This window comes from Nerophis lumbriciformis, linkage group LG05, assembly GCF_033978685.3.
Source record: "Nerophis lumbriciformis linkage group LG05, RoL_Nlum_v2.1, whole genome shotgun sequence".
Classification (NCBI taxonomy): Eukaryota; Metazoa; Chordata; class Actinopteri; order Syngnathiformes; family Syngnathidae; genus Nerophis; species Nerophis lumbriciformis.
In genome coordinates, this window is record NC_084552.2 from 51,593,854 (window position 1) to 51,621,389 (window position 27,536).

At 40.3% G+C, this 27,536-nt stretch overlaps 1 protein-coding gene across 1 annotated transcript; it reads right to left on the reverse strand.

Moving 5' to 3' along the window:
• Positions 1-58: 58 nt before the first annotated feature.
• Positions 59-25,724, reverse strand: LOC133606055 (G1/S-specific cyclin-D2-like). Its single transcript, XM_061959581.1, has 5 exons — positions 25,308-25,724; positions 24,470-24,685; positions 18,275-18,434; positions 11,335-11,483; positions 59-1,922 (listed from the first exon to the last, which is right to left on the reverse strand). The coding sequence occupies exons 1-5, from the start codon at positions 25,500-25,502 to the stop codon at positions 1,776-1,778; spliced, it is 867 nt and encodes a 288-aa protein (XP_061815565.1). The 5' UTR covers positions 25,503-25,724; the 3' UTR covers positions 59-1,775.
• Positions 25,725-27,536: the final 1,812 nt, after the last annotated feature.

Sequence of the window (27,536 nt, forward strand, 5' to 3'; positions counted from 1 at the left end):
TTTTGGATGCATCTTACAGTACAGGGCGTGTTTTGAGCAGCACCACACATATGAAATGTTTTGGTTTATTTATTTTTTGGGGGAATTTGGTAGACATTTTTTTATTAAAAAAAAAAAGTAAAGAAAAGATGAAGCGTCCCCCAAAATTCAGAAAGTGTGACGAATGTGATGAGGTAACGCCCTAATTTAACCTGAGGTACACAAACAATAACCAGGTAAGCAGCAAAAGATACAACTGATTATAAGGATAAACGATAAAAGAATACAACACACGCTAATCCAAGAGTACTTCCAGTCCCGCACCAAACTGTGACCTTCCATCCAGTACACTCATAAAACACACAACAAAAAAGCCAAGACTCGTAAGTATACAACAAAAACTCATGTATAATAGCAGCAAACGACTGAATCACAATTAGGCATCTTTGTTTAAGACTAGAAAAGAAAAGCTTTGTAGCAGCAAGAGAATGACGTGTATAAACGTGTCACTTTGGAATCAGCTCTTTCCCATTTTTCAAAGCATACACTTTTTTTTTTCAGGATTAAAGCATAAAAAAAAACCATTGGGGTTCCACCCACCCCCCACAAATGACCCAAAAAATGTGGCATTTCTTTTTTTTTTACGTTGACCTCATTCATTGTATAATGGCACAAACAGAACGAGCCGACAAGAGTAAAATAGGAACACAGGTTATTCAGAACTATAAGAAAGTTTGGCTATGAATAAATGAACAATTCAAGTAAGGTTAAATAAACATTAAAAAAAATTAAGTCTATGATTGACTTGTCTTTTCTTAGTGTATGTTCCAGAGAAATATTCTGTGTTGTCGAAGCTTTCATGACCCCGTGGGAATCCAGCCCCCCAAAAAACAAAGAAAATCAAATAACTTAAAAGAAAAAACTAACCGAAACCAAAAACAACAAAATAAAAGACCCTAATAAACCAAAGGACTTCTCCTCGACCACCATCCCCTTACCATTCTTAAGGAGTGTTTTCAAAGTGCATCAATATCGTTCCTATCCCGCCTCGCTCTAATATTCCATTAAGTGGTGATAGGAGGAACTGCAGCAGAGCTAAACAGCATTCCAGGACATCAGAACCTGGAATTCTTCTTCCCCCTGCAGAGACTTTTAGCTTACATTCCTGCCTTTTGGCCAAGCATCCATCCACACCTTTAGCCTTTTCTCCTCGCTTGTCACAACACCAAACCCGCCTCACAAAACCTGCGTGTGCCCTTCGCCACCGTCACACAACCTGCGACTCATCCTTTCTCCGCAAACCGACATGCTAGCTCGTCCCGGATCGCCAACGTAACGACTTCCTGTGTGAGCAGGCCCAGCCTGCTGCTCCGCTTCCGCGTGACTCGTAGCAGCGCTACAGGTGCTAGACTAGATGGAGGACGCCACCGGCCAGGGCGCTCCTCTGGCCTACAACGCTCAGGAGGAACCCCTGGATTAAACTGACTGAATAACTGTATGCTTTAAATGCTAAACGAGTAACATAACTAAATACTAGCTCATATACACTATCAGTTTTTTGGTTGTCAAAGGAAATATATATATTTCATAACAGTAAGCTATTTTTCTTCAAGTATGAAAATATATTCAGGTTTCCGCACTGGCAAACCTAAGGCACTATCAAGTTTCAAGATTCTTAAATACCTTGTTTGATTAAATGTGGCACGTACAAAACAGGTGAGGGTGTGGGTGAAGGGCGGGAGAACAAAAAGGAGAAATTTATTAATCGCTAAGAGTTCATAGATTGTCATTGGAGTTCATAAATTGACGTCGCGCACGTCTGTCGGGGTGCTAGACTGGTCCTGCTGCTCCCTTGACTTGGTGCCCCCGCCGGCCCGGTTCTCCTGCTGCAGGCTGGCGGCCAGCACGCGCTCGATCTGCTCCTGGCACGCCCTCAAACAGTCCTGCAACACATATTGAGAGTTAGTCAACACGCTAAAGGCTGGATTATACTCTCGTGTCGGGGAGCTTGCGTCCCTCTGACGGCGTCTTGATTGATATACAGTTAGGTCCATAAATATTTGGACATTGACACAATTTTCAGTATTCCAGCACTGTACAACACCACAATGGATTTGAAATGAAACAATCAAGATCTGCTTTAAGTGCAGACTTTGAGCTTTAATTTGAGGGTATTTACATCCAAATCAGGTGAACGGTGTAGGAATTACAACCCATTTTATAAGTGCCTTCCACTTTTTAAGGGACCAAAAGTAATTGGACAAACTAATATAATCATAAATAAAATTGTCATTTTTTAATACTTTGTTGCAAATCCTTTGCAGTCAATGACAGCCTGAAGTGTGGAACACAGACATCACCAGACGCAGGGTTTGGTCCCTTGTGATGCTTTGCCGGGCCTCTGCTGCAGCTGTCTTCACTTCCTGCTTGTTCTTTGGGCATTTTCCCTTCAGTTTTGTCTTCAGCAAGTGAAATTCATGCTCAATTGGATTCAGGTCAGGTGATTGACTTGGCCATTGCAGGACATTCCACTTCTTTGCCTTAAAAAACTATTTGGTTGCTTTCGCAGTATGCTTGGGGTCATTGACCATCTGCATTGTGAAGCGCCGTCCAATGACTTTTGAAGCATTTGGCTGAATATGAGCAGATAATATTGCCTCAAACACTTCAGAATTCATTCTGCTGCTTTTGTCAGCTGTCACATCATCAATAAATATAAGAGATCAAGATCCACTGGCAGCCATGCATGCCACTACCACCACCATGCTTCACTGATGAGGTGGTATGCTTTGGATCTTGAGCAGTTCCTTCCCTCCTCCATACTCTTCTCTTTCCATCATTCTGCTACAAGTTGATCTTGGTCTCATCTGTCCATAAGATGTTGTTCCAGAATTGCACAGGCTCTTTTAGATGTTTCTTGGCAAACTCTAATCTGGCCTTCCTGTTTTTGAGGCTCACCAATGGTTTACACCTTGTGATGAACCCTCTGTATTTCCTCTGGAGAAGTCTTCTCTTAATTGTTGACTTGGACACAGATACACGTACCTCCTGGAGACTTTTCTTCATCTGGCCAACTGTTGTGAAGGGCTTTTTCTTGACAGGTCTTTTGGTGTTGCTGAGCTCACCAGTGTGTTCTCTCTTTTTAAGAATGTACCAAACAGTTGATTTGGCCACACCTAATGTTTTTGCTATCTATCTGATGACTTTGTTTTGATTTTTCAGCCTAATGATGGCTTGCTTCACTGATAGTGACAGCTCTTTGGACATCATATTAAGAGATGACCTCCCCAGATTCCAAATGAATATACCACACTTCAAATGCCATCTAGGCCTTTTATCTGCTCTTTGTAAATGAAATAAATGAAAAAAAAACAAGGGAATAACACACACCTGGCCATGTAACAGCTGAGTAGCCAATTGTCCAATTACTTTTGGTCCCTTAAAAAGTGGAAGGCACATATAAAATGTGTTGTAATTCCTACACCGTTCACCTGATTTGGATGTAAATACCCTCAAAGTCTGCACTTAAAGCACATCTTGATTGTTTCATTTCAAATCCATTGTGGTGTTGTACAGAGCTGGAATACTGAAAATTGTGTCAATGTCCAAATATTTATGGACCTAACTGTACATGGGGGGTGGCGCCAACCTTGTAATTTTCTTAAACACTAAGGGAGCCACCGCATCTGTCGTTGACTAGATATTTACTTTCTTGTAAAGAGAGACGATGACCACATCTAAATCTTTGTCCACACTGGAACTAATCAGTCAGAATCATCAGTTTACTATTAATGGACGTTTTACTTATAAACCAGAAGAAAATACCTTCGTGAAGATGTGCAACATCTGAACAGAGGACGCTATTATTTGCAACACTATTCGGTCGATGGGACATGGGGCAAGACCGAGCTGTCATGTAATTGAAAATAAAACTTAACTATTGTAACGACATGCCGATGTTGATGTGTATGGTCATGTGTTCCTGAGGTTTGGCAATAAAAGTTAAGAGTGTCGGACTTGTATTTTGTGATGCAACAACACCGCTATAAGAAAAACGCCGCATTCAGTAATTATTTTTAGAGCGCACAGAGATAAAAAGTACATAATATCCATTTTCATGCAAATGTTTAATCGCTGTTGCTTTATTTCATACAATAATTTCAGCATTTCCGGGACAAAGTCGGAGCTCGCCTGTGGTCAAGAACCTCTTCTTCAAAAGCTGACCAATCCCAGCTCTGCGGTCTGCGTCAACCTCAGATTTTTGGGAAGTGCACGTAAACTACGCAGGGGGAGGGGGCAAGACGACGTCGCTTACGCAAGTTACATGACACGAGAGTATACACCACGCTTAAGAGTTCGGTCGACAAGCTGGAAGATGCCGAGAGTCAACACACCAAGACTTACTTAGTCAACACCGTAAGAGTTGGTCGACACGTCGAGGTTTAGTCAACACACTGAGAGATGCTAAGAGTTAGTCAACACGCCAAGACTTAGTCAACATGCTTAGTTGGTTGACACGCTAAGAGATGCTGAGAGTAAGTCAACATGCTAAGAGTTGGTCAACACGCTAACAGATGCTAGGAGTTGGCGACACGCCGAGACTTACCGACACGCTAAGAGTTAGTCAACATGCTAAGAGATGCTGAGTTAGTCAGAGTTGGCAGATATTGATACTTCACATTTTCAAGATCACTAATTGGCAACACTAAATTGGCCCTAGTGTGTGAATGTGAGTGTGAATGTTGTCTGTGTTGGCCCTGCGATGAGGTGGCGACTTGTCCAGGGTGTACCCCGCCTTCCGCCCGAATGCAGCTGAGATAGGCTCCAGCACCCCCCGCGACCCCGAAAGGAACAAGCGGTAGAAAATGGATGGATGGATAATTACATTTTTGATCACAATTATAATGAGACATAAACAGGCTATCAATTAAATATTTGGATTACTATTCTCTTTTTTTTTTCAGCACGGTAGAGAGGGGTTAGTGCGTCTGCCTCACAATACGAAAGTCCTGAGTAGTCCCGAGTTCAATCCCGGGCTCGGGATCTTTCTGTGTGGAGCTTGCATGTTCTCCCCGTGACTGCGTGGGTTCCCTCCGGGTACTCCGGCTTCCTCCAAAGACATGCACCTGGGGATAGGTTGATTGGGAACACTAAATTGGCCCTAGTGTGTGAATATGAGTGTGAATGTTGTCTGTCTATCTGTGTTGGCCCTGTGATGAGGTGGCGACTTGTCCAAGGTGTACCCCGCCTTCCGCCCGATTGTAGCTGAGATAGGCTCCAGCGACCCCCACAACCCCGAAGGGAATAAGCGGTAGCAAATGGATGGATGGGATGGACTATTCTCTTTTTTTTTTTTTACCTACAATATTTTGAGCAAAATAAAGTCAATAGTGCAAAAAAAACGAAACAAATACTCGGGCTGCATATTTTGAAAAAACCCTAATTGCGATTTTTCTCTCCACAATTGCAAAAGCGATTCAATGTACGATTTTTATATTTATACATAGATGCATAAAACTGTGAAAATAACGAGTGAGGGAAGACATGTTACTTTTAGACTGTCAATGAACATATTCTTGTCTCATGATGCCACAATTAGAATATGCAAGAATTTACTTTGAAAAATATTTGGCTTTATGCAGAAACTCAGAGCTTTAGTCTACATAATGGTCTTAAAACGGTAGAAATAATCAATAAAAACTATTCAGTGTTTGAAGTGTAATATATAATAATGCAGGTAACCATTTAAAAAATGTATAAACTCTTTCAAATTATTGTATTTTTGTTTACCATTGTACTGTAATTTGATCTTAAAAAAAAAAAAAAAAAAAAGTGGACTCTCATCTCTCAAATTTAATCTGAATACATTTTGAACTAAAAAGTTACGTCGGATTGTCCAGGTTTTTTTGGCCATTCTCGCTCGTTTGTCTGTGCTGATGGGCTCATATTTCCCAGCCAATTCGAAGCTGAAATATTCCCACAATGGGACATCTGGCTTTATAATCATATTGTTTCTTCCTAATTTGTGTTTCTTTGCGGAACTTCTCACAAGTGAGTCGCGAGTAGGGAGGCAACGTTTGTGCTTCCTGTGTGTTAATAAACGTGCTCAGGTGCTGAGAGCGATGCAGACCTCTTTCTCCCTGTTTGAAGCGGGAGACTAACAAAACAAACACACACGGACATAGCAATTTATCAATGACTGCAAAGTATTTCGACTTCATTTTGATTTATTGTTGGATTGATTGACTTATTGACAATGGGCCCAGGCCTAGTCACCATTAAAACTTTTTCCAAGGAACAAGTTGTTATTAGGCTTCCTACATTGCAGCGCACACAAACATGCTGTTTCCTTAAACACTTTTGATTGGCCAGGACGCAATAAATGCGAGGCTAACAGTTCTGAATGGCGAACATGTCTTGTCACTCAAATGCTGGTGAGGGCAGAAGGAAAAAAAAACCTCCGCCTTTTGCGGTTATTTATCACGCTAATTAAAACCTCTGTGTCCAATCAATGTCGATTAATCGTGCAGTCATAATAAATACTACTATTAGCTCAGATTTAAATCCTTTGTTTTAAGTCCTCCTTTGTCCAGGGACTTGTTTCCTGAGCTTGTAACAATAATTTAAAAAAAAGAAAAAAAGAACAAATTGTAATAATAAAAAATATCTACCTAATCACTGTAGTTTTGACCATATACTGATATTATATTTGGTATCATTACTGTCAATATTTGTAACGATTCACCCACCCTTGTTTACATCCAAGAGTTTACATGAAATTAGAATGGCTTATTGTATCCACCTACGGTGTGTAATGTAACATGTTTAGCTATTCCTTGTCTTTTGGTGATAAAGAAATGTTTATTCGCCGCAATGGAGTAGAGGGTTAGTGACTCGCACTATGGAGGGACGTTAGCCGCTAGTTCACTAGCGAGGACTTGACATTGCATTGAGGACACGGACGTTTGCTTGTTGCTGTCAAAACACAGGGAGAATGTGTCATCAAAGCGTATTGTCACGATAATGGTCCTCCCCGTTTACCTTTCCCGCATTTTGTAGGTGGCCAAATTAACATCTATATCCTCAATATTGTGCAAACCTCAATGTCTTACAAAGCATTTTGACCACAAAACACAGGGGCGCCAGAAAGGATTTTGTAAAAGTGCAGAAAATGCTGTAAATTCTAACTTGCTTTGTCATGTAAATGTTCGACGAAACCTGTCAACATATTCACGACACATTTTACACCTGAAGGGCTCATGAAAGAACAATGTAGTCACATGCACGGCATACCAGCTGGGAATTATAAAAGCGGAGCTAGGTGGTCCAGAACAATGCTACCAGCCACATGAGACCTGTGATGAGGTCCTTAGCCATCGCTTGTCCCAGTGGAGGTCCAGAAGACCCCACCCCACCTCCACACGGTTTGGGGTGTAAAAAGTCAATATAGGACAGTGTGAGCGGATGTTATTGGACAGCTTGTCTTTTAAACTCCCCCGCCCCCCACACCACCTTCTCTCCCTCACTCGCAGACGTGGGAGGTCGCGGGTCGGCCGCGAGCCGGCTGCTTCAAGAATGCACCGCCACTCGCAAAGGGGGGACAAAGGAGGTTCACATAACATTCCTTTGAAATGTACGGGTAATTGGAACCCGATGAAGCTGCCTGTTGTGACGGCGGAGGAGGCTGTGGGGCCCACGTCGCCATAGCAATGAGACCACAAAGCTCGGCGGCGGCGCTCCTCAGAAGTGTGGCCTTTTTAGGATTGGCGGCGCTCCGGGCGGCACAGGACGAGGTCGCTGTTGATGAGCGTTGATTGTGAGCTAAACATTGCTGCTAAGTTTTACTTGGACAAGCTTCCAAAAAAGCAACAAAAGAAAGTAAAAAGATATTTTAAAGTAAACCTCGCAGGTCACAATTGTCTCCAACTTTTCTGCTTTCATTAAACCACATAGCTTTGCTTTGTTTATTTACAAGGCAACTCTTTGAGCTACCAATTTGGGACTTTGTGGCTTATTTTGACATCTATTGAGTTTTTTTCCAGAAAAAGTGACAGTTATAACATATCACTAGTTACATATATAATTCATGTGATCGCTCCTCCTCAGTCATATACAGCTTTTATAAAAAAAAAAAAGATGACTGCGATTGCTCCTCACCAATTTTTTTCTAAAATAAGTCACAACCAGCAGCACATGTCCTACAATAAATGTGACTTAAAAAAAATTAATAATTCAGTACAATTTACTGCGATAGCTCCTCAGTTTTAAGCACGTTTTTCTAAAAGCAGTCAATTGATATAGAGCAGAAAGGCTGTGAAACAATCAACCTAGTCCAAACCTGCGACACGTGTAAAAATGTGATCGTTCCCTGCCAGTTATATGCCATAACCGACAGCTTTTATAAAACAACTCAGTCAAAATAGAAGAGAGTAGGTGACTCCAAAACAATACATTAAGTTGAATAGATGCGGGATAATTTCTGCTATTGTTCCTCACCAGTTGTAAACGATAGTCACCTTTTTCTAAAAGAAGTCACAACCGACAGCACATGTCATACAATAAATTTGATCTTTTTTAAAAATAATTCAGTAGGACCCCATGGAGATAGGAAGTCAAAACATGCGGTATATGTAATAATTAATTTGACTGCTCTTTATCAGTTATATACGATAATGTCACATTTTATTAAACAACTTATATAAAAAGCAAGTGACTCAAACGGTCCAAGTCAAAACCTGATGCACGTGTCATGATTTATGCGATTGCTCCTTGCCAGTTGTAGGAAATAGTCTCCTTTTTCTGACAGAACTCATTAGAAGAGTAGTATGACTCGAAAACCATCGACAAAATCAAAAACCTGCTGCATGCTTGCTCATACAGGGGAGGTGTCATATGCCGCAGGTTTTGACTTGGATTGCTTCACTGCCTTTTTGCACACCAGGAATAGGTAACTACATTAAAAACCGAGGAGTGATTGCAGTAAATTATTTTTGCATCCTTTCGGCTATTTGTATTGTTTTGGAGTCACCCAATTGTCTTCTATTTTGACTGAGTTGTTTTACAAAACTGGCGAGGAGCAAACGCATTGATTATTATATGTGCTGCAAGTGTTGAGTTTGTGAATTCAGTCTATTGTCTTTCTTTTCTTCTATTTTGACAGTTAGTTTCTGAAATGCGACAGTTATTGTACAAACCCCGCTTCCATATGAGTTGGGAAATTGTGTTAGATGTAAATATAAACGGAATACAATGATTTGCGAATCATTTTCAACCCATATTCAGTTGAATATGCTACAAAGACAACATATTTGATGTTCAAACTGATAAACATTTAATAATAGTTAAATAATCATTAACGTTAGAATTTGATGCCAGCAACACGTGACAAAGAAGTTGGGAAAGGTGGCAATAAATACTGATAAAGTTGAGGAATGCTCATCAAACACTTATTTGGAACATCCCACAGGTGAACAGGCAAATTGGGAACAGGTGGGTGCCATGATTGGGTATAAAAGTATCCATCCATCTTCTACCGCTTATTCCCTTTGGGGTCGCTGGAGCCTATCTCAGCTACAATCGGGTGGAAGGCGGGGTACACCCTGTACAAGTCGCCACCTCATCGCAGGGCCGGTATAAAAGTAGATTCCATGAAATGCTCAGTCATTCACAAACAAGGATGGGGTGAGGGTCACCACTTTGTCAACAAATGCGTGAGCAAATTGTTGAACAGTTTAAGAAAAAACTTTCTCAACCAGCTATTGCAAGGAATTTAGGGATTTCACCATCTACGGTCCGTAATATCATCAAAGGGTTCAGAGAATCTGGAGAAATCACTCCACGTAAGCAGCTAAGCCCGTGACCTTCGATCCCTCAGGCTGTACTGCATCAACAAGCGACATCAGTGTGTAAAGGATATCACCACATGGGCTCAGGAACACTTCAGAAACCCACTGTCAGTAACTACAGTTGGTCGCTACATCTGTAAGTGCAAGTTAAAACTCTCCTACGCAAGGCGAAAACCGTTTATCAACAACACCCAGAAACGTCGTCGGCTTCGCTGAGCCTGAGCTCATCTAAGATGGACTCAAGCAAAGTGGAAAAGTGTTCTGTGGTCTGACGAGTCCACATTTCAAATTGTTTTTGGAAACTGTGGACGTCGTGTCCTCCGGACCAAAGAGGAAAAGAACCATCCGGATTGTTATAGGCGCAAAGTTGAAAAGCCAGCATCTGTGATGGTATGGGGGTGTATTAGTGCCCAAGACATGGGTAACTTACACATCTGTGAAGGCGCCATTAATGGTGAAAGGTACATACAGGTTTTGGAGCAACATATGTTGTCATCCAAGCAACGTTACCATGGACGTCCCTGCTTATTTCAGCAAGACAATGCCAAGCCACGAGTTACATCAACGTGGCTTCATAGTAAAAGAGTGCGGGTACTAAACTGGCCTGCCTGTAGTCCAGACCTGTCTCCCATTGAAAATGTGTGGCGCATTATGAAGCCTAAAATACCACAATGGAAGAATGGGAAAGAATTCCACCTGAGAAGCTTAAAAAATGTGTCTCCTCAGTTCCCAAACGTTTACTGAGTGTTGTTAAAAGGAAAGGCCATGTAACACAGTGGTGAACAGGCCCTTTCCCAACTACTTTGGCATGTGTTGCAGCCATGAAATTCTAAGTTAATTATTATTTGCAAAAAAATAAATAAAGTTTATGAGTTTGAACATCAAATATCTTGTCTTTGTAGTGCATTTAATTGAATATGGGTTGAAAAGGATTTGCAAATCATTGTATTTCGTTTATATGTACATCTAACACAATTTCCCAACTCATATGGAAACGGGGTTTGTATGTAATTGGCGAGGAGCGATCGCCATTCTACCACTTTGCGACGCTTGTTTGTGTCAGTGTTTACCCTCCCACTACCTGTGCCCCTCCACAGCTGCAAAGATAATAAGGTGGGGGTGAAAAAAACATACAGGAGGTAGACAAGTTAGAAAAGATGGCGGCTATAATAGCAGGCCTCAACTGCATTAAAAATGTCTTGCTAAGATGAAGAATTAAGACTCCGGGTTCAACCTCTGATTGCTTCGATAATTGATTGCCTGCCAAAAAGTGGTCCAAACTACACTATTTAACATTATGTACTTAAAAAAAAAAGTGATCTCTGTGGTGAGCATGTTTCTCCATTAGGAGGGGCAAAGCGCTCCCCAGCAGAAACTGCATGTGTGGGACCGCAAGAATGTGGGCTTGGAGTTTTAAGGAGACATTCCCGCTCTGCCGCTGCTCTTTATAGCAGCAAAGGATAAACAGCTCAGAATCGCTCCTCTTCTCGTATTGTCTACACTCGCTTACCACTTCTGTGTTGGTGATCTTGGCAAGCAGGTCGGTCAGGTTATCTCGAGCCAGTCTCTGGTCGCTGTGGTCCAGCTGCAGGCCACAGACGGCGGCCCCCATGCTGCCGCTGGCGATCATGGAGGGAGGGTTCATGGCAAGCCCGTCGTCTGGTAGAAGAAGGAGAAGATTATTTAAGCAAAGAGTCGCACAGCAGCAGCGCTTCACTTTCCCAGGGTCTGAATTTCCAAAACAGGGGGAAATTTGTATGTTTTCCCCCCTTGGAGAAAAAGTCATGATTAGAAAAACAGGGCAGGAATCCACAGACTTGCCGCCCGCGCCTGGGCTTCTGGGAACGAGTCCTTGCAGTGCACGTGCAGAAGGGCCTGAACGCACACGGATGGATGTTGCACAGACTACTGAAGCAACACAAGCCTAAAACCCGACAGTTATTCGCCCTTTTTGGAGAGCGCACGCACGCACATTGCTTCCACTCTGTCACAAGATTTTGTCACGCGTCTGTGGGAAAATGTGAGCATTTGGGAGGTTACAGGTCAAGTTCTTCCACACCAAACACCTTTTTGCACTTCCCCAAACTGTTCCATAAAGTTGGAAGTAGGGGTGTAATGCTAAACAATACCTAATGATAAAAGGCAGTAAACTCCCAACAATTAACAGTGCTTTGATGAGCTAATATGCTAACATGAAAACAAGACACATTTCGTCTTTCCCTTTTAAGAAACCAAGTATCCCAATCTAAACTTGTCTAAACACATTGCTGTCTGAGCAACCAAGCTATTCAATAGTGCACATTATATAAGAATTAGAAGTACTTTATAGGCGGATTCAACAATACCGCAATAATGTTGGTCACGTTAACTTTGATATGACATGTTCATATCATTTAATCTCTAGTTGGAAGCATACAATGTCATGCAGAACTCAATTTTAGTCTTAATTTAAATTAAAACATAAGAATTGAGTTTTAGGGTAAGGCTGCAGCTATTGATTGTTTTAGTAATGGAGTTTGTTCGATTAATCAAATAAAACACTCAATAGGGAAAATAGTTTAAAGAAACCATTGTTCTACCTGTCCTAACCTTCATTCTTTCTTCTAATAAATAAACATTTAACATTTTAATTGCACTTTTAACATGTTTGCAATAGTAAACAGAAAGAATAAAACACTGTTCACTGCCACACACATACCACTGCACTTATGTACACTCTATTGCAGAGGACATGTGGAAACTATGTCCGCATATTTAAAGTTCCAGGCACTCCTTGCGGTCCATATTTAATAAATTATTAGTTACACTCATTAAATGATTAACAAAAACACCACAATATGAATCTTCGCTTTTTTTCCTAATGGCAGCGTTTCCCCTACATGATCATGGCGGCCCGTTCCGGCAAAATAAAAGCTGCTCTACCTTTAAAAATGAGGGAGTTTTACATGAAAACAAATGTAACAATGTATGAATGGATATATATAGACTAATATTTGCGCACTATTGACTAGTAATGCACCGAGAATTCAGCCGGCGAAACAGCACTTCCAAAACCAAATGTGATGACGTAAGCCAGTGGTGTCGACGTCCTAAGTTTGGCCCACGTGATGTCATGAGTTTTAATAAAGAATCTGGCCACCAGGGTGTTTCCAAATCAATTTTAAACATCTGACAATCTAATTGCTGCAAATTTGCCACTATCTTGTGGACAATGTGAGCAATTCAGGTCAATGACCATAAATGTTTACTTATTTCATTTCATTAATATATGACCCAATCCAAACAACCTTCCCTAGTCATGGTGCGAAGGGAAAAAAAATGCAACCAACACAAAAAGTCAACACACATGGTCACAATATGGTTAAAGCACCATATAAAATTCAGAATTACACCCATTTAAATCCATGTGCTCTATGTTCGTCGTGGACATCCAGCGACAAAAGTAAAGAGTCTCTAAACACGAGTACAGTCTTCAATAATACCAGAAAAATAATCGATTTTTGTTTATAGCCGTTTTTAATGAAGAAAAAGTCACTAAAAGAAAGTCTCTACAAACTTTAGAAATTCTCAAAAGTACATTGTACAATAAACAACTGAAAAATAAAGCAAAATAAGAAAAAATACATTAATTAAGAAATACATATAATTTTTTAACATTTTAAAAGAAAATATATGCATCATGGCAGATCATGCAAATTATGAGAACATCATATAGACCACGCCCCTAGCCACGCCTTCACGGCCACAAGTGTATTAGCAATCTGGGGAAAACTGAATCAAATTAATCGGTTTAATCAATCATTGCAGCCCTATTTCAGTGTTAAGTCTGATAGTTTTCACCTAAAAGGCGACAAGCTGAGGGGTCATGTGACAATTAAAACTGGCTTCTTCAGGACTGTTCTCGTTAAACAGATTCATATTATACCTGAATACTTATATACAAACGTATTTCTGCTTCCACACGAGCGTCTCCCTGTGGCTTCTTCTCTTAAGTGCTTCATGTTATTAATCCTTTGCGGAGAAAAAAAGTCGGACACGTTGAATGAAGGCGCTAACATTTTAAAACGAGGCCTTCTACAAAATTCCTGCAATAAAAACTTGCATTTTGAACTTGCAACTTGAATAACCTAATGATGAATGTGTGTCCGAGCCATCGTGAGCCTTCTTGCTTGTCCCAGAACCAGCTGTTCATAAGACTACTTATAAAACTGCCAAACATTAACATTACTGTGCAACCACAGCAGTCTGCCGCGCTCTTTGCTCACTGTGGCCGCTTACAGGAAGCAGGCACAAACCACTAAAACACACCCATATACACAGTATATATATATATATACGTATATACAAAACGACAATCTATTTGGGGTGACGAGTTGGGGATATTGGGTCACATTTGGCTTAAAAGGCCATGACGCGTGTGCAGTATATTTTTATAGATGCTGTGGGAGTAGAGATGGGTACCTTTCACATTTAATCTGAATCTGGTACTCAACAGTACCAATTTTTGTTACTTTTTTGTGTGTTCATGTAGTAATCAATGTTAATTTGCTTAATAATAAAATCCTTTTTAACATTTAAAAGTGATCTGATGATAAACGTACTTTCCAGTTTGTTTATTTTGTATCTTCTGAGTCTCATTTGCAAGAAAGCATTAATTTCAGATTAAATCGAATGTGCCCAGTCTTGTATTTTGTTGAGTCCTACAAAAGTATTTATACTGTAAGTATTGTACTCACTACACAACAGCTGTTTGATTGTAACATGCATCTTAGTTGTAGATTTCAATACCAAATTTAGAGGTGTTGAAATCATGTATAATCGCTAATGCTAATTGTTATCATGTGTATAGCATATCCAATGTGAATTAGCATCGATATAGTGTATTTTTAAAAGTGAAGCCTTACTTTTGAGAACTTTCTATCAGGCGTGCTTGCTTTGTTGTAGGGATGTGACGATAAACAATATGACAAACTTTGGTAAAACCTCCAACTTTTAGTGTTACGGTTCTTAATTAAAATGATCGTAAAACCATGATGAATGCCATTGATAAACTCAAGCACTGGTGACACTGCTCATTTACTGGAAAAGCAAGCTAGCGCTAGCTAACTTAAGTGCTAACATGAACACAAGATACATAATCGTCTTAAGTTATCTATCTATCTATCTATCTATCTATCCATCTATTTTTCTAATACAAAACAACAACATTCCCTAGTCTAAACTCATACTGTCTGAGCAACTAAGATATTCAATTGTGTACATAAAACCTACAGGCTGTGTTCTCAGACAGACATATTGATCAATACTCAAAGCAATATGACAACAGGAAGTGAATGTGTGTCATATCACATAAACCGGATGTGACGTACCCAACATGCGTTTTCTTTATTATTAAAAACACACAAAAGTTTACAAATTAAAACGGAAGAAGTTAACATACTTAAACATAAAAAATATATGGCTCTTGAGTAGCCAAAACAATATTATTATACAACATATTTCTTCTGCCAAGAAAGTATATTGTGTGGCTATTTATTCTTTTAATAAAACTTGGTTGTAAGTGTGTATGAGCACTTCTTGAGCACATTCAACAACACCGTGATAATGACAGTGATATGAAATGTTTGTATAGGTACATCCCTACTTTGTTGGCAAGGAAAAGTACAACATTAACTGGAGGCAGTCCGCTACAAATACACTTGTTTGCCCGCCAAGTGTTTAAGCAAGTGCGCAGTCTGCAACCGGAAGTGGCGTCACGTGTAAGAAAAGCTATCAAAATATGGTACCATTTGATTTTACGTGAATCGATACACAGGGGTACAGACCGACTTTGTTCGGTACCTATAAAAGTACAAAACTCTGTGCCCATCTCTATGTAGGGGGGGACAAAAAGAAAGTAAAAAACTAAAGCAAAACAAATATGTCCAGAAATACAACTTTTTTTGTCTCTTGTTGAAGCACACATGCTTGTTAAAAGGGGAACGACACTTTATTTGGAGTTGTGCCTATTGTTAAAAATGTTTTATGAGAGACAAGAAGTCAAAACATTTTTTTATTAGCATTCTAATATTTGTGATAATCGGCTCTTTCTAGGTGGCGAGCAATGTAGCTAATGGGAGCAATCCATTCTGCCTCTAAATTACTTTAACAATGCATCCAAAAACCGGCAACAATACTTAATTTAAGTTCCGTAACCTGTATAATAACCAAGCTGTAGAAACTTTATTGTAAGAACACTGAAGTACTATTTTTCTAGCATAGTGACACATCGCCGTACGACAGCATTAGCTGTAAGCTAGCTTCTTGCGTCAGCAACTAATGTCTTTTGTGTTTGTAATGCACAACACACCACCAATATGTACTGACTGAAAAACATGAACAATTATATTACAGTATCTGTAAAGTATTAGCCCACATTTCATGTTTTGTTTGTACACTGCTAACTTGACAGAGTACAAACAAGCATGATGTGCTGCATGTATCATGATCAATATTATTATGTTTGGTCAAGATGGGACGTTTTTTCCAGTTGATTTTGGGTAAGCACGCCATTTATGTCGGCATAGCTTGGCTCCAAGTTCCACATTTGCAGCTTCAATCTACGCCGGATTTCTGACTCTCTCAGTTTCCGTCTGCTCCAACGTTTCACACTTTCTTTGTGCTCGCTTCTATAACCAGCAGTTCATCCACCGTATATTCAGGTTCAAAAATATAAAGTTATGAATCATCATTTGCCCCAAAAATAGCAATCTTCGTCGTCGTTACAAAGTCTGCCATGATAAAAACAGATGTTTCTGAAAGTAGGAAGACACATTTATTGCCGGAAGTCGGAAGTGCTTTGCTATGGGAACAGAAATAAATGTGCCAAATAAATAAGTTCCCGTAATGCCTAAAATGACCAAAATACTGAAAATATTGTACACATTGTTATGAACCTGTCTGAGTTCCATTTGTACTGAGAAGTCTGAATTTCCGAGTTCCTAGTCAATATTTCAACTGGAACACCCCTCAAGGTCGGATTTTTGACTCGGAAAGTTGCAGCATTCTAACCATCCCCGAGTTTATTTCAAAGATGGCTGCTATGGATGTAAACAATTATATCCGCTTCTTTAATATACGTACTTAGCACTTCTGATTAGTTTTTGTCGCAGTAAATCAGCCATATACAATGTATTGTACATTTATATTTTGTAACTTCACTGTAGTGTAAACTACATTTATTTCATATGATATGTGCGTTCTACATCGCTAGCAATAGCATCTGTGTTTTATTTTCATCCACCGTGTTTGACGGTTGCAGGAAGAGTCCATATTTTTTTAATAAGTTGTTTGTATTTAGACAAGGCAAGCACCAAAATAGCTTTCCTGGATGTGGCCATCTTGATTTCCGACATCGTAACTGGAACGCTCACAACTCGGCTGTGATGTCGTTCCCAGCTACGACTTCCCACTTCCCAGGTAAATGGAACACAGCAATATACTTGCAGTGTGTACATAATGCGTTGATGAAGGATTTTGAAGTTGTTTTAGTGGGCTTTGAAGGCTACGATGGTGACTCCCGTTAGCCACATCTTAGAAGCGTTTTAATCATCTTGAGAATTAAAAAAAATAATTAAAAAAAATAAAAAGACTTGTGTTCTTGTCCCTAAAGATTGTGAACGATAAGCAATAAACACAAAACATGTAAAATAGCAGGCTTTCTAACACTGTCTATTCATTTTAAATACTTGGTCAATGGATTTCAGTCTGTGTAGAAGTACTTTTTGAGCACATTAAACAATATCGCGATAACTGATAATTTAGGTCACAACAATGGTGATAGGAAATGTGCATACATACATAAAGTTAACTGTGAGGCTACATCAAGGCAATAACGGTCTCTGGCTGATGGGAGGGTCTTTATTGCACCCAAGTGACCTCCTTTGCTGCATTTCCTGCCATTGAGTTAGCAGGGAGAAGGCGGCGGCGGCACACAAAGCGTGACGTTAAACTGAGCGTCGGATCAGCGCTGCTGTCCAGGATATGAAAATATTAGTGAGATTCCAAGCACAGGCAGGGGAATGTTATAAGACAACAGAGAGAGAGGAAAAACTGAAGGGGGAAAAAAATGTTTATTTTGGACACGAGGCCGAGCAGGAAGGAAGAAAGGAAGGGAGATCACGGGATCGTCGCCATGACTTTTTCAACCTGGAGGCTTCCCTGTCAACAAATAACACGGATGAGGAGGAGAGGAGGAGTTGGTGTGATAGGATAGGAGAAGGATGGACACGGTGATTTCCAGGGCCTGCAGCGCAGTGAAGTCAGCTATTGTGGGATAGGAGAGGCGAGAACTAGGTCACATGTATGATGACTCATGACGGGGGAATGCTTGCACGCGTGGGAAAGCTTTCAGTGTGTTGGGGGCAGGGGGGTCTTGGTGAAGACCGAGGGTTAGGTCAAGGTGGGACTACCTGTGGCGCATAGTGCGATGAAGGTCTGCGTGTGCTTGCGGACCATGGCCACCTTCTCCTTGGGGAGGGGCAGCCGGTGTATGATGTGCTCCACGAAGTCGTTGGGAATGACCGCCGCCATGTTCCACTTCAACTTGCCCAGCACCACCAGCTCCCAATCCTGAAACATCCAGGTGACACATGAATCAGTCGCTGCACACCAACTACCGCTGCCTAGGCTACAGTAGGTGGCTATGTAAATACGGTCGCTTTTTGCAAGCGCCTTGTTACTCTGCATGTCTGCTCAACCCAGGTGTGTTTGGAGAAACGATGCCGTCGCAAACTGGACCCACACTAAATATGCAATCCAGTTTGTAAATCAGTCCCTCCAGGATTTCGCTGGCTTTTTTAAAATGTTGTAGCCCAAAATGCCAAAATTTGCAGCAGCTTTTTCAAAGAGTTGTTTTGAGGCAATACCATGGAATTAACTTTGTGAGTTTGCTATCAATGTTTCGGGTGTTCCTTGAAACCTTAACCTCAAAAAGCACAGGATTTCAACAAAAATTGGAAAAATATTATTGTTGGTTATTATTGGTTACTTTTCTGTGAATTGGTGACCTTGCGAAATCCTGGAGGGACTGTTAAATGACGATTTAATCGCGTCACAAAAATGCTGTCCTTTTACTCAAGAATTCTTCGCTGCACTGTCAGCATGATGGCCGACACTACCATCTTACTCTCCCTAACCCAAAGCCGACCAGGGCGAGTTGGCTTTGCTGCCCTGGTATTTTTGTCCATTTTAACTTGCTTATTCTTAGTCCCCGTCAAAAGAAGAACGGCAGAAAAACCTCTTCAAGTGTCTTTCAGAAGTATAATAATCAAACAAACCACCTGATTTATTTGATATGGACATAACAGTTACATTGGACAAACCAGATGCACTGCCTTAAGTGTTATTGCAAGAAAATGCTCATTTTTAACACCTGTCCACAGGATACTGAATATGTGTTAATATGACCCCGAAAGGGACAAGCGGTAGAAAATGGATGGATGGATGGATGTTACAAAATATACAATGAATGAAAATGTACAATACATTAAAAATGTATACAACTTCTATCTGATTTCTGCCATAGTTTCAGATGTCAGGTAAAGAGGTTTAGGTCTTATTGCAATTTTAATTTAGTGGGAAGAGTGTTCCACAGTCTGGGTCCGTTTAGAAGAAAAGGTGGATTGTCTAAAAGATATTCTGAACTTAGGAACCACACAGTCCCCACTAACTGAGGATTCAGTGTCAAGTCTGCAAGAGCCTTGACGTCCGACAGTCAGACGAGAGACCAGCAGTGGCACATGATTAGTTAGACATTTAAAAAACAATTTCAGTGTGCTAAAATTTACAAAATCTTCTAATGTAAAAAACTTGTGTTTCGTAATGCCACCTCACAGGTTCTCTGTCAGATACCTTGATTGCCTGGTTGTACAGGTATATGACTGGCTTCAGGGATGTGGGTAAAGTTTACGACCATGAAGTTAGACAATAGGAGAAATGAGAATATATCGTTGCGTGTAAATACAACAGAGCAGCTTGACGAGACAGTTCTCTTCTAATGAAACGAAAGCAGTTAAAATTTGACATGACCTTTTTGCACACATTTTTTACCTGGCAATTTAAATCTTGGCTGTGCGGGTGTGTGTGTGTTTGTGAAAAACTAAACATCCCAGATTTTAGCCACCTCAATTCTAAGCAAGAAAATCAGGATTTACATTTGTAGAATTGAATAGCTAAAATGACTACAGACAGTTGAACTACACAGTTTGTGTACAGCTTGATTGTGTTCCGATTCGACATTAGTATCGGTCTGATATCAGCCCCCCAAAAAAACGGATTTTATGTAAAATGTCTGATATAAACTTCGAGACAGAGTTGGACAGCCAGTCAACATTTAATTGTCTTTAAATAAGCACACAGGTTGGTCTTTTCTTGTATTTTAGTCAAGTCATTTACAAAAAGGTAAACATGGAAGGCTATACATAGGCTACTAGGAGCTAGCAGCTACACAACAGCTAAGCACACAATAGCACCTTCATTGAACAATGGTGCGGTCTAAAAGAGCAAATTGGTCAATATAAAAAAGTATCAAACAATTATTGCTGCATATTACTTACACAGACAAAGTCTCCAAGACTGAAGCGTATGACAATGTATCCAGTAACAAATGTGTTCGCATCACGAGCTTAATTTAATTATTGTGGCCCTTGGTATCACCAAAAAACAATTACCACTCCACTTCCATTTAAATACAGCATAAGTCCATTCCAGCCAATTGATAGTAAATAGATGAGTGTTTTTCATAGCTACCATTGTTCTGTTTGACAAATTTCACTTGATCAAACTTTTACACTTACACACTACAACATTAGTAAGTAAAATTTCAGACATTGTATCAGATTAATATCGGTATCGTATTAGAAGTGAAAAATTTGTATCGGGACACCCTTAGTACTATTAATTATTTTTTTAAATCTTGTTTTATGTTTCCTTACTTATAAAATCTGTGTCAGCTGCTGAAGATTGGAATTTCCCAAAGGGACAATAAAGTATGTAAATGCAGTACAATTATTACAATCGTGACACAGATGCTGTGCAACACACGAAAGCTAAAGGAGCAAAAAAGACAAGACTTTCGGGTCGCGGTCAAAGCATCGATGACGGAGGAATGTTGCAAATAAAAAACCCAATTTCCTCCAACAGCATGTAAACATACTGAGCAAGTCCTTTAAATCCTTTATTCTATCGCACCACAAGCCCTCAGTATCTTATCATCTGCGTGCCTTTCTCATTCCTCACATCCTTTGTGTGCACAACGGCGACATGTGACGAGCCGCTCCAAGGCAGCGAGCGCCTTCTTTCCTGTCACAAGCCATAGTGTGCAGCACCCCGCGCCCCGACCGCTGACTGCACATGCGCCACTGGACTTTCTACATCGTAAAAAGATTACGACAAATATTGCTGCTAAGCTCGTTGACACCCCTGACTAAGTGTGACGCGTGATACATCAAATAGTCATTGAGAACCATGCATTTGCCTGGAAGGTGTCAATCACTGTGTACCGAGTATTACTGCCCCCACAGGACTGGAGTGGAATTGTAATGTACAACTGTTGGACACTTCACCCGCCGTTTTTGTTGCTAGTTTTGTCGTTGAGCACCTAATGCAAGGGTCTCCACTCCAGCTGGTAGCTTGCGAGTAAGGATGTGGCAATTACCGGTTTCAATGATAAACCGCAGTAAAACCCCCCATGTTCAGTATCACCGTTTTGAATTAAAAATTCTCGTAATCCTGTAATTGATTACAGACTTCAATAAACTCAGGGCCCGGTGATACTGCACATTTACCAAAGATGCAAGCTAGCGCACTAATGGCTAGCTTGCTTAAACGCTAACATGAATACAAAAGACATTGATTGTATTTCCCCACTACAAACATCGTACGACAATCTAAATTTGTATAAACACTTTTGCTGTCTGATCAACTAAGATACTCAAGTGTGTCATTGAACCTGCAGGCTGTAGAACAGAGTGATAGATGTGAAGATGTATAGTGTACATGGACATGTCTACAACAGGAAGTGAACCTGCATGACATCACATAAACCGTACATGCAAACCTCGTTTTGTCTTTATTAATAAACCATTATACTTTTGGTCATAATCATATTAAATTTTCAAATCGTTTCATCCTTACTTGCGAGCTATCAGCAGTACGTCGCAGGGTCATACCAATATATACATTAAATAAACATGAGCAAATAGTCAAATCAATTAACAATATGGAAATTAACTGTAAAATTGTCGTAATTATGTCCGTGTTTAGTTTTTTTACGTCTCTAGGGTGCGAGAGGGTTCACTCTGTGCATTGCTCTCAACAACTTAACACATTTATTCACTAGAAGAAGTAAATTAACGGTCGTCGACAATCTTTGTCTTGATGAGCGGGGCGGGGGCGCTATCTTACACACACACAGGATGCGCAAATAGCGTGAAAAGGCCCCGCAAGGTAACGAAATTTAGGAGAAAATAAGATCATTGCAAAGCCAAATGTTCCAGTGTGGGAACATTTCAGCTTCAAACCGAATGAGCAAGATGAGCCAAACAACACGGACAGATGAGCCAGTATATACATTCGTTGGAAAGTGATAGCAACAAAAAAAGACAAAAAACACCCGACTTAGTTTTTCCAACTGGGGGAAAAAACTACACTTCAAGTTGTTCAATATTTATTGAAGTGCAAAAGACAAATTGAGAGTACATTTTATTTTTGTTTACTTATTTTGGATAATTCAATTTGACCTTCTAATTACAATAGTAAAACATAATGAGAAATAGCGTTTGAAATAGTAAAGTGCATTATTATTATGTATTATGATTTCATTAGCGCTTCATTTGGTCTTAAAAAAATATTGTTCATTAGCAATGATTTCGTGGGACAATATATCATCCAGCAAAATGTATTAATGGCCCAGGCCTAACATTAAGTATTTTTACATGTTCATATCGAATGACACAAAATGATGCAGTTACAAACTTTTCCAAAATAAACTTTGTTTTCAGTTGTAAATATTCCAATGTAAAAAGAGTCCCATAAATGTTAGTGCTTATCATAAACAAAAGTCACAGTCATAGAGCACATAAGTTGAAGACCCTAGACATAACACATTAATTAAATTGCTTATTGTAGTACACGTGTAGACAAATTCAATGCATCCTTGTATTATCATAACTACCTACTTTTTTTGGCCTCATTTACACTCACATGGGCATATTTTCAGGTGTATTTATGCTAATTTGCATTTGTCTGAATAAATGACATATTAGCACCAAAAGTGCATTGGTGTCAAACATTTGAGACACTGTGTAGGTTTCAAAAGATATTGAGTCATTTGACTTTTAACATGACCCAAATTAACACCACTGTGTGTGTGCCGTATCTTCGCTGATTCAAATAAGTGGAAAAAGAGAGATAAGTGAGGGAGGTGCCAAATGTGAATGTACTTCCTGTTATCAAGGGCAAATATTTGCCATCGAGCGATTGAAGTTAACGGCCCCTTTGAGGATTTCATTCATGCTAGTGGCACACATCCAGAAGTTGAATGAAGCAAAAACATTATTCAGGCTCTCTTTTTGCCCTTTTTATTCTGACAATATGAAAATTGTTGCCGGTTGTGTGAAGCCCACAGGCGGCAATAAACAACATCAAGCAGATAATGGACAACCTGTCACAGCATGCAGTACCGAACCTAATGCACACATGCTTGCATTTAACCCGCTTTAAGCCAATGTGGAGTCTGCTGAATGAACACGGCGCAGCTTTGCAGCAAATGCGCTCACTTCCTGGACAGATGCCCCCACCCACCCCACATCTATCGTCCAGCTGAAGAAGCAGGCTCTCCTCAGGCCATCCTGTGAGGATATCCAGGAATATGTAGGCTCAGACCATCAAATAAGTCACTTGTCATTTCCCTAAACAGCTGTAGAGCAACACAATAGGATGGGACTTGTTTAATTAAACATATGGCGTGTTACATCAAAATTTGGCCAAGTTTAATCAAGTTTAACCTACTCAGTGGCCTAGTGGTTAGAGTGTCCGCCCTGAGATCGGTAGGTTGTGAGTTCATACCAAAGACTATAAAAAATGGGACCCATTACCTCCCTGCTTGGCACTCAGCATCAAGGGTTGGAATTGGGGGTTAAATCACCAAAATGATTCCCGGGCGCGGCCACCGCTGCTGCCCACTGCTCCCCTCACCTCCCAGGGGGTGATCAAGGGTGATGGGTCAAATGCAGAGAATAATCTCGCCACACCTAGTGTGTGTGTGACAATCATTGGTACTTTAACTTTTTAAACTTTAATCAGTTGTATGATTTAATAAATACACAGCAACTTTGATGCAAATTAAACCATTACTGGGATCTTTTTTGCTTTTCTTTGCTCTGGTGCAACGAAAATAGACTTAGCATCTATGGAATTTCAGTCTGAACACTAGATGGCATTACACTCCTCCAGTCTCAAGCAAGAATCTGGCCATTTTTTTAACACAGCACTTAAAAGGAAGATTGGAAGCTTCCCATGAAAGCATTAGCATTAGAATATGACCCCTCCAATCAAGAAACTGCATTGATTGCCCCTGCCTGCAACAGTGAAATGGGTCTGCTTACCAGCAGTTCTGAAGGCGTGATGGAGTTGTCTGTGTACATGCACAGCTTCTCTGCTGATAGCGGCCTGCTGTCCTTTAACTTGGAGGCCAGGAAAATGCACACAGCAGCCAGCAGCTGCAGGAAACTTTTTCTTGTGGGCATCACTGCTAGGAATCTGTCCAAATAATTAATGGCTAAAGGGAAGACATCTTCACTGCTCCTCTCCTCCTCACACACCTGGAAATAAAAAATAGAAAATGTTAATCCACGCATTTGAAACAACATGGATGTTAAAGACGAGGTTCATACAAAAAAGCTGTGCAATAATGCACATTTTCTGCAAAGTCCGACAAGGTCAATAGGAAGTCGTTAAGCAACACGCCTCGACATTTTGCTTCCTTGTTGCAAACATTAAAATAGATTTGTCAAGACGTTTGTGAATATTGCACATGCAATTCCGACAAAAAGTTCCAATTTGCCATGCAGGCTGCCTCCAGTGAACCCTGGGCGCTTAAAAAAAATATTGCAATGCACAAGTGTTTTTTTTTTGTACAAATTGAGATGAGTGTCTCATGCGGTTCGAGGACGTTTTTTTTAATTTTTTATAATAGGTCATTTTAAAGTTGCTAGCAAATGTAAATAGTCAAGCTAGGCTACTTTTTAGAGGCTGAATTGTCTTCGTGGTGGAATTTCCGACTCTCCCACGCCTTTTGGTGAGTCATCCTCACCCAATTGTCATAGCAGTCCACACGAATGGGGAGAAAAAACATCCACTTGAGGATGAAAATGTGCAGCAACATGGAAATAATGAACAACGAAGATAGCTTGTTAGCTTGTTAGCATTAAAACAGGCACAAACCTCGTGCATCCAGCCTGCAACCATTCGTCTCATATAAGGCTGAATTTCCTTCTGGAACCGCTGGATATATGAGCATTGAGGTAAAAACCTGTCCTCGGTTGTTAATAAACTTTGCAACACTCTGTGATCATTGAGGATGTTCGGGTCAGGCTGGGCTTTCACCACCGAGTCCGACTCGAGGCAATAAAGCTCCATGACTCGGCACTCTTCTTTTTTCTCCTTCCGGTTTTGCGGCTAAATATTAGGATAACAACAATGCAGCCGAGACGACAGACCGGAGGAGAAGAGTCCAAGTCGAAGCATGAGGCTGAGGCTGAGGCTGAGACTGCAAGGTTTATTCCAGTCTTGCTGCCTCCGGCTTGCTCAGCCCTTCTGCTTCTTCTGACCTCTGCCTGTCAAGCCTACCAGCGGGAGAAGCGGGGTTTCCGGTAATGCCTTCAAAACAAGAGACATTTACATGCAAATTTCTACGACTCTCACGAACCAAACCGGTTTTCCGGTTTTATGTTCTTCCACTTAGATTTGGGTTATTAAAAAAGTTACAATACAAATTAATGGACATTTGACATGTAAATATGTTTCTCATTTCCATCTAAAGGCACCTGGGAAGTTTAAATGAAGACAAACACGATCAAAACATAGTACACAGATTCACAATATTACAAATGTTATTGCCTCGAGTCAGACTTAATAATAATATAGAATCAATTGATTGGACTGTGACATCACCTCAAGGTCAAAGACAGGATTTGTTACCATTAGTAATTTACAAGAACATATTAGATAGGTTGATTGGCAACACTAAATTGGCCCTAGTGTGTGAATGTGAGTGTGAATGTTGTCTGTCTATCTGTGTTGGCCCTGCGATGAGGTGGCGACTTGTCCAGGGTGTACCCCGCCTTCCGCCCGATTGTAGCTGAGATAGGCTCCAGCGCCCCCGCGACCCCAAAGGGAATACGCGGTAGAAAATGGATGGATGGATATTAGATAGGCTCCAGCGACCCACCGCGACCCCGAAAGGGACAAGCGGTAGAAAATGGATGGATGGATGCTAAAAATATGCATCTATATCAGTGGTTCTTAACCTTGTTGGAGGTACCAAACCCCACCAGTTTCATATGCGCATTCACCGAACCCTTCTTTAGTGAAAAATAAAATGTTGTTTTTTTTCAAATTCAAGACAAAGTAACACTTAGTATGGGGAACATATTCTAAGTAACAAAGACTTAATTTAGAGTTTTTTGGACACTAGGGGAACATATTCTAAGTAACAAAGACTTAATTTAGAGTTATTTGGTTAGGGTTAGAGGGTTAGGGCCAGGGTTATAATAAGGCCATGCCGAATAAGGCATTAATAAGTACTTAGTAATGACTAGTTAAGAGCCAATATGTTACTAATTTGCATGCTAATAAGCAACTAATTGATGGTGAATATGTTCCCCATACTAAAGTGTTACCATGTTTTATAACTGGTGCATAAAATGAACCGTGCATGAACATCGCCTTGTTCAAAGAACAAAACCAACACAGTGCATAAACTCACAACAATTTACACATCTGCAAATCAGTGTGACTTCTGCTGTTGCCGTATCCGTAATACGCCGATAGGGAGAAGTTTTTATTTACACGATGAGTCGGGTGTGTTTTGACCTCCGCCGAACCCCTAAGCCCAACTCACCGAACCCCTAGGGTTCGATCGAACACAGGTTAAGAACCACTGGTCTATATGTTTTACAATTACACATTAAACTGAATAAAAATTGTTGTTTGGCCCGAATAAGATGACTTGCGCTAACAACTGTCCCGTATGCACGTACACACACACACTAACAGCAGGTGGAGAGATCTGCGTTAATGATAAAAAATAAAAAAAACATGCTATGGTTGCTATATTAAATGTATTATGGGTAAAATCAAACACTATAATTAGGGATGCAACGATAAATGGTAATAATGACTCCCGATAGTATTACCGTATTCAATTAAAATTATCGAAAAGCCGCGATTGTTAACCACACTTTGATAAACTTATGAACCGAATAGCTGTAGCTTGCAAGTTAGCTTAAATGCTAACATGAACACAAAAGACATTAACGTCTTTCCCCATTAAAAAACGTCATACCACACATTCAACAATACCGCGATAATAATGATAACCATGACAATTTTGGTGTCAATAACCCTGATATGATATTTTTATATCGTTACATCTCCACTGTGGGCAGCACG

Bases quoted from the DNA above. Each gene is read 5' to 3' on its own strand.
- LOC133606055 (XM_061959581.1), bottom strand. From the start codon at position 25,502: ATGGAGCTTTATTGCCTCGAGTCGGACTCGGTGGTGAAAGCCCAGCCT. The intron at 18,435-24,469 runs GTAAGCAGACCC...TGGATGTTTCAG, and splicing joins TCACGCCTTCAGAACTGCTG to GATTGGGAGCTGGTGGTGCT. The intron at 11,484-18,274 runs GTAGTCCCACCT...TTCTTCTACCAG, and splicing joins CATCGCACTATGCGCCACAG to ACGACGGGCTTGCCATGAAC.